Source organism: Solea senegalensis, linkage group LG4 (genome assembly GCF_019176455.1).
Source record: "Solea senegalensis isolate Sse05_10M linkage group LG4, IFAPA_SoseM_1, whole genome shotgun sequence".
NCBI lineage: Eukaryota > Metazoa > Chordata > Actinopteri > Pleuronectiformes > Soleidae > Solea > Solea senegalensis.
In genome coordinates, this window is record NC_058024.1 from 6,499,365 (window position 1) to 6,513,562 (window position 14,198).

A 14,198-nucleotide genomic window follows, 5' to 3' on the forward strand; every position below is an offset into this window, starting at 1 on the left:
AGTTTTCTGTTACCCATTAAAGAAGTGAGGTTGAAAGTGGCGTTTTTGATCTACTTGCAAGATGCCGATGATTTCTGCTGCGTTTGCCGTGAAATCTCCTGTGCTTCGTGCTTTTACGAACGCACAGCCGCAGAAACAGAGTAGCTTTTCTTCCCCCTGCTCTCTGCTGCCTGTGCGTCGGCTGTCCTCCGTCACACACACACACACACACACACACACACACACAGCAGGTCTGCCGTGGTTTGGCTTCGGCGCGGTTTTCCATGTCTTTGAGTCACCAAGCCAATCGACTTCCCTCCTTAAGACAACAGTGCCTTTTCCTAAAAGTTTTAAGCTCTGGGTGAGAGAGGAAATGCCTATTTAAATTTTGTGCGTGTCTGTGTTGTATATACGTGTGTGTGTGTGTGTGTGTGTTTTCAGATGAAAAGGCCGAGACCCAAAGAAAAGACATTAGCTGGAATCTTCCCATTCCTGCAATAGTTTTCCCTCCAACACTTACTGTACTGTAATTCTATCTTTTCCTCTGCTCCCTTCCCCTCTCTTGCTTGTGCGTGCGTGCGTGTGTGCGTGTGTGCGTGTGTATATTGAAGTAGTATTAGACAGGCATGTCTGGAACTAATAGATTCCACCCGCCTGAAGAATCTGATGTAGAAATACTACCTGCAACCTGAGGCTTCAGACGACCGACTCGTTCAACTGCCTAAAAATCAAGTCCCTTGGCCCCACAATCCACACACACACACACACACACACTACTCGCCGCCCTTCAAACTGCAACCCCGTCCCACTTACTCTCCAGCAGTCTCTCTCTCTCCCTCGCTCTCTCCCCTCTTTTCCTGCCTGGTTTCGGGTTATATTTGTGAACTCCACAGTTGCCTGTTTTTCTTCAGGCCTTTCATTTGTAGAATGAAACGCACACACAGGTTTCACGCGGCTTTCCTTTTAAGGATTGGCATTGATTTCCATTTATTTGGACAGGCCCAAACCAAAGTGTTCTCCCTGACTTTAACCATAACCATGTAATGCCTTTAACAATAACCACGATCCAGATCTTAGCCTTAAGCTTTACCAACTCCTCAGAAATGAGGTTCTGCCTCATTAGGACCAGGTTTTGGTCTGCAGGAGGACTACTGGTCTTGAAAAAAGGTCAGTGTTTATGCCCCCCCCCCCAAAAAAAAAGGTCCTAAAGAGTTAACAAATACAAGTACACACACACACACACTTCCTGTAGTTGTTTTAGTATGACCCTCCCCTCCCATGTGGTCCCTGCTGGCAGTGAACTGGTCCGGGCCTGACTTCCTGTCTCTCTGTCGTCTCTTCCTGTGTGCACAGGGATGAATGGACATATTATTCACAGTGACGCAGTGGCCCTGCTTGTTTCTGTTTATTTCATTCTTCTGAGAACAATGGTATGAGCTCACAGTGGTACAACTCACACTTGCTGCCCCCCACCCCCCACCCCCTCCTCTCCCTCGCCGCTCTATACCGCAGTATCAGCCCCCGGAGCTGCAAAGACCACGCATAAGTACAGCGTATACGCGTGCACGCACACAAAAACACAAACATACAGGGAGAAGAATGGGTAATATTATAGCCCACTGGTAGCTATAGCTCTCCAGGGTGCTTGTCTTGGATTTCTTGGAACTGAGTGTGTGCGTGTTCCCACTGTGTTACTGATTAGCTGGCACAGGTTATGGACACTCACCCCCAGTGCTGTCAGGAAGCTTGTGTTCACAGGATAATCCTGGCTTATCCACAACGTGGCTCTTAAATATTGTTTATGTCCGTATTGATTATGATAAGATTGTCGCAGAGGTCTGAAAATGCTCCGATGCTGTCAAACAGCACAAGAGACTCAAGTGGTCACAAGTTTAGCCATATTTCACTGAACCACACTAGAGGATTTACAAATCTGACCACAGAAACTAGGAACTTTGGAACTGATTTTCAGTCTTTTAATCCTGAGAAAGCACAGACTAGATGATCCGGTAAAGACGCAGGACCACACACAGGGAGGAGATTCCAGGGATTTGGGATCTCGCAGATTATTAGCTCTTGTGTGTGCGCAATGTTTTGCGCTGAGAAACACAAAAAACTGTGGATGAAGTCGTGGCTGAGGAGACGGAATCAACTTGGCTTGTACAAATTAAGGTTCTAAACAAAAGTACAAATTGGTTGTTGCTGGGTTTTCTGGCTCACGCCCCAATCACTGTTCATTTGTAAATATTAAACATGTTTAAACCTTGTAATTTGAAATTGGGAAGACCGATAATGTAAAAATTGTGTCTGTTAAACCCTCACACTACAGATAATCTGATTTTAGGCTAATCAAGTCAGCCTAAAATCGGAAGGCACCCGCGATTGTTGGTCTGAAATCTGTCCATTTGTCCTTTAGTGTGGGACAGGCTTACATTCCTCTCCCCTAACCTGGGCTGTTTGCCTAAAACCTGTTCTATTATTCTGACTTTTTTGTTCTCAGACTTTTTCTACTTGCAAGTGCATCTTCAAGGCAAGAGAGTAGATGCAGGCTGTGGGAGTGCTTCCAAAGTCCGTTACAAAACACTGTCAGTCCTGAAAATGATTGGAACGTCCAGGATTTGTAAGTTTTATGGACAGACGGACCTTTGAAATGAACTGGATTGTTGTCTTGGACTGTCCCTGTGCCAGTTTGTTGGCACGTTCTCTCACACTCCATCGCCAACCAATTCAAGCCTCGTCTCAAACACACATCGCGTCCACTCGTAAACAGCTGACACATGTATGTGTATACAGTGTGTGTGTGTGTGCGTGTGTGTGAACTTGTTACCGCTTTAGGTCCTTTTCGGTTATAAACACTGACCATTGCAGGACATGTAGACCAAAACCTGGTTCTAATGCAACATAATTCAATTTCTGAGGAACTAGTTAAGTTTAGTGCTAAGATTTGAATTGTGGTTTGGTTGAGGTTAGGGTTGGGTATTATGCTTCTGACCTGTTCTGTCAAAACATTGGAGTGACAGCCTAGGGAACGGTTCAGTTTGGCACAGTATGGTACGTCTTTCTTTGCGTTCCCATTTTTTGGCACCCTTCCCTTGGGGTACCAGAGTATAGTGGTACAGTAAGGTCAGGCTGGAGCTCAACCGGCTTCACCAAGAAGAAGAGGCCGGCAAACAGCAGCCAGCCGTTCATTGTTGTCTGTTGTGTGTTTGATGTCTTCGCGTTGGTGCGACGTCACACAGCCCAGAAATGCAAGCCTGACCCAGGCCTTTACCATTCCAGACAGTACTGTACCAAACTGAACCGTTCCATGATGGAGACACAGAATGTGTGACTCTTGTATCTCAGCTGGCTCGGAACAGCATCCCGAGCAACCGTCACACACGCCTAAAGTTGGTGGTGTGTTAAAAGTTAACCACAAAAGTTATTTTTGTACTTCCAAAATGTGCAGGCCAGAAAATGAGATCACCACTATGCGACTGCTACTTGCCTTGTGGAGTTGTAGATGTCCCTGTTTTTGCTTTCCTGTTCATTCTGAGAATCCCTCCACACATTAGTATGCAGCGACACGTCTGACTCTGATTTGGTTTGAGGCAATGCAGAGCAGCTGCTTTCAACCCACCGCCAAATTAACAGCAGACACGAACCCCGGTGGTAGTGTCACTGTAGCGGTGTTCTCTTCATCCATCATCGGCTCGCTCACTTTTGTTTTGTTTTTGCTTCACTTTGTCTGCGTGACGACAAGCACAATAATCAACAGTGGATGATGAGTGAGGGCAAGTTTGGGTGAAATCTTTAAAGACAACCCGCCACCATTTTATGGCGTGATGTGGCCAAAACATGATCACGATATCAGTCAGTATCAATAATTATGGTGATAAAATGTTAGATAATCAAAGATTAAGTTTGGCTCTCAAGTGAAAGTTGACCAGTTAAACAAGTACTTTCAAAGACATTTTAGTAGAGCATTTCACAAATTTGAGGCAAAATTCAATAACAGTTACATATCTTTATGACAACCACCATAAGCATTCATCCATCCATAGTTTACTGTTTTATCCTAAAAACCCACCCCTGACGACGGTTTTCGCCCAGCTCTGTATAATAAAGTAATCGCTGCCTTGATCATATAGCCAGTACCAGGTGTGTGTGTGTGGTGCCGTGAAGCAATTCATGTTTCTTGTGAGACCCGAGTCTTCACGAGACCTGATTCTGAGGACCTCCGGGTCGGCAGCTCTGATCTTGCAAGGCTGATTTTCTAGGGGGATTGGAGACAGCCCCCAATCTCCGTAGTTCTGCTTTAAAGTGTGTGTGCACAGTGTATAAACTTTATATTGATGTACAGTAAATCAAACGTTTGTGATGTTAATACTGAAGGAATTTTGTTGCGAAATGATGTGCATCGGACAAACACATCCAGTTTTGGAAACTAGCAGGTGGCTCCTTTGACCGGACCGGACGGAGTTTAGGTTTAACTGAAAATGTTAAACTGAGTAAATATTTAAGGGCACTGATGCACTAGTCAGAAACTAGCCAGACTGCTCTCACCACTACAGACAAAGGACGGGAAAGGAGGTGGAGGAAGAGGAGGAGGATGGAGGGAGGGAGGGAGGGAGGGAGGCAGGGGGGAGAGAAAAGAAGGAGAGCATCAGTTAAGTAAAATCCCAGAGCCCGTTTACAAGACCTGCTCTCATCTGCCTGGAAAATGTGACTGGGGCTGTCTGGGGGGTGGTGCAGGCCACATTCCAGGTCACATCCCACTTCTTGCTGGAGCAGTGGGATGATGACCGCTACAGGAGAGCAGCACAGATAGGAAGACCTGCATTTATCTCTCTCGTCCCTCTCTCTCCTTCTTCAACTCTCTCTCCACTCCTGCTGGCAAGAACAACACGTAAATGAATGAATGAAGACTTCTTTTTAATCCCCCGGGGAAATTAATTCCATTTAGCAGCCAGTATCAACACAGTATGGTATGGTGTGGAGAGCCTAGGGTTCGCTGTGGTTTTGTCACACACACACACACACAGCTATATATTTTGTAAATGAAGCATGTTGTCAGAATCATGCGCTCGTCATCGTAATGTGACAAGTCGGGGGCTCTGAGGGGCTTTCGCGTCAGGTCCTCACTGTTAAATCTCTTTCCCCTCATTAAACATTCTGTCTAAACACTGTGGTCACATGGGAACTCCTGTCACTTTGTGTCTTAATCCGCAGCTCAACCTGCTGATAAGTGACGACCTCATGCTTTCTGACTCGCTGCACGGACAGACGGACGTGTGGATGAGCGATGGTGGACGTTTGTTTATGATGGAGGTGTATGGTGGCGCATGTGTTATTGTCTCCGTCCAACTAATTACAAGGCCGCTGTGTGGAACTTTACTGCCGCAGCCTTGAGAGGCGGGACACTGACTCATCCACCCCCCGGTCATTGACAATGCTGTGTGATTAGGAAATTACACACAAACACGCACACGCAGACCGTGAGATAATGACACGTTAAGGCAAATATTCGCACCAGGTCATTAGTGCTACGGTCACAGACACATTTATTAGCCGTGGCACATGTTTGCGTAGTGGTGTCATGCATGTACAGTAACACTGCTGCTTCCTGGCCCTGTTAAGATCGGCAAAGATTGACTCAGACTGCAGTGTGTGTGTGTGTGTGTGTGTGTGTGTAGGCAGAGGGTACCCACTGCTTAGTGTGGCACACAGTGTTTCATCTGTGTTTATGAGTGAGTGAGAGAAGTGGGAGGCGAGAGTCGGCTCGTCGCAGACACATTTAGATACCACTTCTCTTTGTGGGAATGAGAAACTGCTCTCTCAGCTGTAAAACACAAAGGCGGCATCACTAGCCGCTGTCAGCCAGACGCTGAGTTTCTGCCTGTCTGTCAGGGTGTGTGTGTGTGTGTGTGTGTGTGTGTGTGTTTGAATTACTGCGTATGTCGACTAGTCTGTACTGCACTGAAGCCAGGATGGAGGCCAAAACTGTTCGCTTTCTCTACAGCCAGCGTTGTAAAGGTAGGAGGGGAGTTTGAGCAGAAGTGTGTTGAGTTTGTGAGGAAGTGTACGCATTCTAAAAGGCATAGGTTAGTTGTTGTTTTTGTAGTGTGGCTGTATGAGATAATAACGCATTGACAGCAGGGCTTTACACAACATTGTGCCTTAGAACTAGGGCTGCAACTGTCTTTTCATAACTGATTCCTCTGTATTTCCTCGATTAATTCATGACGTCTTGGTCTGTAAAATGTTGATCGGTGTTTACTAGGGCTGGAAAAAAAAATGACTTGATTAATCGATTATTCATCAGTTTGAGGTTTTCTGATTTTTCAGCTTGTTAAATGTGGTTTCTTTGCTCAATATAAAAGAAATAAACTCCAGACAAGACGTTCAAGAACATATTTCCAGGTTTGAGAAACGCTGATTTCAGCATTTTATGACATTTTATGGAGCGAACGATTATTCCATTCATCGGGAAAATGATCAACAGATTAATGTTGACCAGACCTGGAAATGAAGATGTTATCGAATGTCTTGTTTTGTCCAAACCAGAAAATGGTCACATTTAAGGAGCTTGAAAAATTGTTGTTTTGATTACTGTAAAAAAGTCTATGATTAATAATCAATGAATCGATTAATCCAGCCTGGAACACTGATGCTCGCTCTTACTGAAAATATGACTGAAAAAACAGATTTTTCAAGACCTTCCGATTAAAATGTATACTTACTTGTCTATGATATATTAACAATATGTTCCCCACTGGATCTCACTATTAGTCAAGCTTTTTTGACAAAAAAAAACGAAAAACTACAATCTGTTTACTCTTCCACGTCAAACTTCATTGAGAAAATCATGATTTTTAGCTTGCGTGGATACAGGCTATGCTGTTCTACTGCTGCCTTGTTTGGAACGTTTGTGACACTCGGGTCAATACAAAGAAAACCTTTTATGCACTGAAGTTATAAAATAAGACGTATAAAGTTGTTGATGGAGGCAGCAGTGGATTAACAGTCTTGTGTGTTGTGATGTAAAAACGCTAATTTTCCCCATGGACTTTGGTGCAGGAGTGAAACTCCAGTTTCCAGTTGGATAAGATAACGCAGCCAACACATTCGTACTAAAATCAAAGACCGAAGCAGCAGAGGTTTTATTGGGTGAGCCGTTAATTAAACGGCTAAGATCTGTATTTTTCAATGAGAGCAAGCGTCTGTTTCTCAGCGCTCGGTGAAGTCGGTGCTGACGACGTGTCAATAACCTCATACAACCCAAGCGTAAAAAAAACTCACTTTAAAAGGCGCATACTCGGAATTGGCAGGCAGCTATGAGAGCATGGCATTAATCTGTCAGCTGTTAGCATTGAACCTGCTTATCACTGCTGTTGTGTGTGTGTGTGTGTGTGTGTGTCCTTGAGTGTTTACATGTGTGCATGTGTTGCTGTGGAGGTGTTGTGTGTCCTCCTGGTCTTTCTCCGCAATAGGCACGATTCTCCAGAGGACTTCTCTGGAGCCGGTTATTGAATATGGTTAGCGAGTGTGGCTGCACTAAGTGCACTCTATTAATTTGAGGCCAGACGGGAGTGTACAGCATGGCAGAGGGAGTGGGGGAGGAGGCGGCAGGAAAATGAAGTGATGAGCCGGGATAAATGAGTGCTGCTGTGGCTGCTGCATGCATGTGTGTATAAATATGATGTTCATGCACACACACACACACACACACACACACACACACACACACACACACACACAGCAGGCTTTGGTGGGAGGAGAATGGATTTCATCCAAAACTCTCCGAGCTGAAGAGTCAGGGCTCTGTCGGCTGTTGGAGCCGGGCCCGTCCTCATCAAGTGTGAAAAATGAGACATCTTTAGACTCCTTACACATTGTCGTGGCTTGTGTCTCACTTCAGTCAGCGATGTATACTTCCCCATTGTGTGGTGACTTTGATTTTAAAGCGGAATGTGCATTTGTTGTCAATGTCCATGCCGATGGAAGAACAGCCAGCAAACCACCCACTCAAAACAGACACCGAGGAAGTGCAAATACACATACAAAAATACTTGGTGTAAAATACATGGAGAACAGAGAGGACCTTACGATACGATACACGCGCAACAATACCCATAATATCACGATACCACGATTCTGTGAAGGAGTTCACTGAAGGAAACAAGTGCAGGATTTCTCCATTTATTCACAACATAGAGAACAAAGTGCATAAAGTCTATGTATTGAATGTGGATGGAGCATTCACCGATTAGCATTTAGCTTTGTTTTACTAGAATGGGGTAGTATTTTTGAAAAATTGTGCTTCCCAACCTCAGTTTCCGCCGAGTCGAGAAATATCTTCAGGGACAGGACCTCATTCCCAGATTGTAAACAGTGTCCGCCATCTTTGCTAACAGTTACGCTAACAGGACCAAGTGTCACTGGTGGACACGTAGCAAAGAAAAGAATGAAGATTTTCCTCAACTCAGGGGAAACTGAGGTTGGGAAGCAACCTGATTCTGAGGACTCCGGGTTTTCTGCTAACAGACAGTACAAATACTGCATAGTTCCGCTTTAAATGTGAAAGGAAGCAAATAGTTTGTGTTGCATGTCATTTTTCTTTTCGCTTCAGCACATTCACTGAGATTGAGATAAACCTAACAATGATGTCAACATGTGATGGTCTCTCTTTCTTTGTGCCCTGGCAGAGATCCGTGCCCAGCTGGTGGAACAGCTCAAATGTCTGGACCAGCAGTGCGAGCTGAGGGTGCAGCTGCTCCAGGATCTGCAGGACTTCTTCAGGAAGAAGTCCGAGATCGAGATGGACTACAGCCGCAACCTGGAGAAGCTGGCCGAGAGGTTCCTCACCAAGACGCGCAGCACCAAGGACCATCTACTCAAGTATGACTCACTCGCCGCACGCGCACATGTCATAATACTGGCAGTTCAAACTGCCCCGAGACGAGCTATGATCTTCCTTTTTGTTTCAAGTGCAGTGAAATGTTTTCCGGTTTGGTTTTTAAAGAAGTGCGGAATGGTTCTGAAACTAGTGACTTCCTTCCTGAGAAAATAAAAATAGAGACAGACAATGAAACTCAAGGATGCAGAGAGGAACAGTGGTGCAGGACATTTTGTCTGGTCTGGTCCCCAAGTTAAGACTTTATTTTAGGGTTAGGATAAGGCACTTACATGTGATGGTTAATGTTAGGGTAAAGGGCGAGGGAATGCATGATATCTATGATATAAAAACAAGTGTGTGTGTGTGTGTGTGTGCTTATGCTTATGCCAAAAAGGCCAGGTGGTGATTTTGTGCTCTAACTATTTTACAGTGTCTTGCTGTGTATGTAACCTTGCCCAAACAGGGATTCTCTCTCTCTTTCTCTCTCTCTCTCTCTCTCTCTCTCTATCTCTCTCTCTCATAAGATCCACAGTGGAGCTTATCACCTTTATCAGTGTGACGTGTACTTGTGTCATTTTTCTGGCAGTTGTTGTGTGTGTGTGTGTGTGTGTGTGTAAGCTGTGTGAAGTACACCGAAAATACTTTGTGCTTTCTGTGTTATTATTACTCCTTTCATCCAGTGAATAATAAGGTGGATTTTGACAAGGAAAGTAATTAATGAACGTTGATCAGAATACGATCTCTTCTATGACACTGATCTGAAGGAGCTTTAATCCCCTGTGATCACGACGAGTATCATTAACGCATCATTACTGTGCCGTGTTTGTGTTTGTGTTTAAACAACCCACAGAGTTTACCGGGTCATGACAGCTGTGCCTCATTACTATTTGCTTACTCTTCAAAATGAAGGCGAACACAGATGACCCCCCCTGCCCCCCCTCGGGTCCGTACCATTCCTCCGTTATTGCTCACATCTCTCCTCCTGCGTCTTCTAGCTTTAACACGCGCTCAGCACTTTAACGGCAACTAACGCGGAAGAGAATTTCAGTGCAGGCGAAAAACCACGTCGTGACAGTTTTTATATACTTGTCTATCGCAATTTGGGAAGAGAGCGTCTAAATATTGAGAAACACTGGACTCGTTCCTCTCCTCTCTGCTGTCAACCGTGACCTCCTCTGCATCCACCTCCATGTCAACAAAGCTGTGTGATGAGAAAATGACTACCATGCAGTGTTGACGGCCTCGTTGCTTATGCAGCATGCACTGTTGCGGCAACATTCACCTCAAACCTACAAACCTGCACACACACACACATTTGTGACTCATAAACATAATGCATTCTCTTGCTCCTAAACCTAATTCTAACCCTAAAACCCTAAGTTTTAACCCCTGAAAGAAAACGAGGACCAGCCAAATTAAAAGAACTGGGGCTGCAACTAACGATGATTTTCATAATCGATTAATCGAGTACTTGTTTGCGCCATGAAATGTTCGTCAGTTTTTCCAATTCTCAAAAAGGATGATGTTCTCAAAAGTCTTGTCTTGTCTTATGTTCCCATTTTAAGTAGCTGAAAACTCAGAGGTCTTGTTTTAAAAAAAACCAATGGATTATCAAAGTAGTTGACGCTTAATTTAGTAAACGGTTGTTTCAAGCCCTAAAAAGAACACACACAGGTTCACACTGCTATTCTTCTAAGGACATGTGCTGACTTCCATTCAGTTGCACAGCCTAAACAAAGCTTTATCCCGAACCTTTATTATAACCATTTAGTGCCTAACCCTAACCTTAACCTAACCACAACTTAAGAACGTAGCCCAAAACGTAACCAGTCCCTCAGAAAAATGAGGTTCTGCGTCCTTAGGACCAGGTTTTGGTCTCCATGGGGACAACTTCTTCTGACAAGGTCAGTGTGTATGTCAGAGAGGGTCCTAAAGAGGCATCAAATACAAGCACACACACACACACACACACAGCCGAGAAGGAATCAATAGGTCCTCCAAACGAAACCCAATTCCAGCCAAGAGGACATACCCCTATGCACACACATCTATCTCTCTCTCTCACACACACACACACACCCTCCAGCTTAGATCAATACTGAGGCAGTTGAGGAGTGTGTTTCCCTCTGTTGCATTATTGGGGGGAGGGAAGCCCAGCAGATGAGAAGGTGGGGCAAAGGACAGATGATAAAATGTGCGGTTAAACAGTTCAGCCACCGCAGCTGCTGCAGAAAGTCCCTCCGTGTCAGAGCAGAGCGCATGGAGCCGTCGCGAGGCAGCAGCATGCGACTGCGACTCACCCGCGGACGAACCCCGCCACCTCCGTTTACTTCTGCCCTCTGCTTTCTTTTTTTACTTTCCTGTCCTTCCAACATCTGTGTATTTTAGCCCCCGCCCCTGCCCCGCCCCCTCAGCATCTGCTGCTGCTCAGTCCGGGTGCCACGCCGGAATTTCAGCTATTTTTCTGGGTTATGTGTGTGTATATTTGTGTGTGTGTGTGTGTGTGTGTGTCTGTGGCTGTTTCTCCACACAGGCAGGCGTTGATGGTGCTCCCAGAATTGTGGTGTGTGTGAGGGGTGCCTGCAGTCTGTGTATGTGTGTGTGTGTGTGCTGATCCCGTAGAGACTCCTGGTATTCCTGCTATTTGGCAGACTGCGTATACAGCAGTGGTGGTGGGGGTTACACAGTTTAACCATATTGTGTGTGTGTGTGTGTGTGTCCTGAGGCTGACAGTCCCGGTAGGTCACATGAAGAGAGGCCTCACAAGTTGCACACAGATTCAGTCCAAACCCCTCATGTTAAAGATCTGTGCAGTTTCCTTGTTGCTACGATGGAGCCACTCACACAACGCTCTGCCACATCTGTGCATTATTTCACTGTGGATGTGGGTTTTCTGGGGGATCATGTGACCACAAATATCTTAAAACTGCCTTTTGTGTGTCTGTTGTGTCTGTATTTATTTATCCTACCTAAAGTCCCTGTATTATTGTTTGTGGGGATTAATTTAACACAAAAAGTAACACTCTTTTTTTTTGGTTTTTCGTCTGAGGTTGAAATGAATGCAGTTTGTTATTTATCTTAAATCACCACTTATTTTTTCTGCTGTACTGCAGAAAAGCAGACGTTTGTCTCGCAGAGCATTTCCTGTATTTTTGTTTTCCCCTCAGTCACAGTGTTCCAAAATCAGTTAATTTCCAAATGTAGTAAAACCTAGTTTTATTGTCATGGCAGCCTCAAAATAAAGACTACTTATGTTCAACACATGTTTTTTTTTATCATAATATTAACTAGGGATTCACGATAAAGTTGCAACTGATGATTATTTCCTCGATTAACGAGGTATTTGTTTGGTCCGTAAAAATGAGTGTGTCCCAAACCTGGAAGATGATGTTCTGGAATGTCTTAAAATGATTCAGTGTTAATGATTTCTTTGTGATATGGAGCAAAGGAACTGGAAAATATTGACATTTAAGAAGCTGAAGAATCAGAGAAACTTGTTATAATTCTTTAAAAAATACACTAAAATTGACGATTAATTTAGTAATGGAATAATCGCTGCAGCCCTAATACATGATATTAGGTAAGGTATCAGTATCGGCAGATATTGGCTTTAAAATGTGTTATCGGATATCGACAAACATGTATATAAGTGAACTATTTGCTGCAGAAAACCATACATAATCAGTGTTCATTATGGGAAACATGGCAGTTCTGTATGTCCCAGCTCTGATCGCAGACTATCTATCTAAAAATGCATGACATCAGGTTTGAAAAGTGGAGTCCAGGAAGTAGGACGGAAGTAGCAGTTAGCCTCCAGGGGGCGACTCCGTTGGTGCAAAGAGAACTCATGTTTGCAGGTGCTTCACACCCTGACACACAGCTTCACTGTGGGATGTTCAATTCATTTCAACTCTACATACAGTCTATGTCAGGGACCTGTACTCATTATTCAAACAAGTGTTTGTGCTGGTTCGGCCTTTGTTGTGCAAAATTGCCAACAGGCATTCCCCGATTAATGCGGTGGAGTTTGATCCTGAATGTCAACGACCATTTAGCAGCAAATGGACTCACCATGTCCCCTCAGAAGGGCCAATGGCATTTCAATGTTTATCTTGTGATTGCTGAGGGTCAGAGTTTCTTCCAACCAGTGTTTTTAGTGCCGTCACCATGGTGACCGTCATTGGTGGACATGAGGGCGACATGTCACATGGAAGCAGAGCCGCAGGCCGTTTGAACAAATAGAGGAACTGTGGCCCTGTTGTGACAGAAGAACGTGTTGTGCAAACAGTGAAGACAGACGCACCGGAAAACACAGCTGAAGAGAAGTGGCGGTGGAAAGTGACACAAACACGCGTGTCCACGTGATGATTTCTCCACTTCAGCTTACGACACGTCAGGAGTTTCATTGATTCAGTTTGTCAGCTGACCAGTCACAGCCTGGACCAGCGAGTCACTGTGTTTGCAAAGTGCCGGAAAATTACCCATTAATTTTCCTGAAACTTTTCAGGGGAACTTTAGTTTAGTCATATTTGAAATATTCCTAAATTCCACGAGAATTAACTGGGAATTGTTGGTTTCTAGAAATCATCTGTGATGTCATGTGATAGTGGAATGCATAGTGCATGTAGGGGTGGGGCCTCAATAGCCCTGCAGTAAGCAGTGTGCTAAGTGCCTGGGATTGAGGAATAACATTAATATTCAAATGTTTTAGTCAAGCTTATGCTACAATATATTATTTGCCAACTGTATGTAGACTTTTTCAACCCTTACGAATCACATGAGTGTGACTCGTCTCATCAGATCCCAACCTACAAGTAAACAATGAACCCTCCCCTTCACCTTTACTTAACCCTAACTGACATGAAAATCAGCTTTTTCCTCAATTGTCCAAGTTTGGCCCCAGTTGTACAAATCATCCCCAATTAAGTAGCTTTAAGTGTAAAATTTGTCTCTTATACACAAACAACTTTCCCAATCTATTTATACTCCTGAAAACACAGCCCTTTCTCTGTCTCTGTGACCTTGTGTATGATCGGGTCAGTGCTCTGTGTGTGTGTGTGTGTGTGTGTGTGTGTGTGTGTGTGTAATGTAAATGCCCTGCAGCTCTTTATCCAGTTAAAGCTGCTCTTAAAGACTTTTCATCCATTTACACTGCGGCATAATCCATTTTAACCACAAGATCATCCGTGATTCACCCATAACATGGGCTGTACACACACACACACACACACACACTGTCACATAAACAAGGCGGTGGCAGCTCTGCATATGGCTTTAGGAGGGCAAACAACAAAAGACAATTAAAGTGGAACTTTGTAGGTCTTGTCACCCTTTTTTGCCT

General features: G+C 44.4%; 1 protein-coding gene across 4 annotated transcripts in view; it reads left to right on the forward strand.

The window, feature by feature from the left end:
- srgap2 (SLIT-ROBO Rho GTPase activating protein 2) overlaps nucleotides 1-14,198 on the forward strand; it is a 65,231-nt gene that overhangs the window by 26,531 nt on the left and 24,502 nt on the right. For 2 of the 4 annotated variants that reach the window (XM_044024770.1, XM_044024772.1), the window contains exons 1-2: nucleotides 5,893-5,994; nucleotides 8,667-8,859. In XM_044024770.1, coding sequence (XP_043880705.1) covers nucleotides 5,916-5,994; nucleotides 8,667-8,859 — 272 coding nt within the window. In that variant the 5' untranslated portion in view covers nucleotides 5,893-5,915. Of the gene's footprint in view, nucleotides 1-5,892; nucleotides 5,995-8,666; nucleotides 8,860-14,198 lie in introns of those variants that run through there. The other 2 variants (XM_044024771.1, XM_044024773.1) reach the window with 1 other exon arrangement.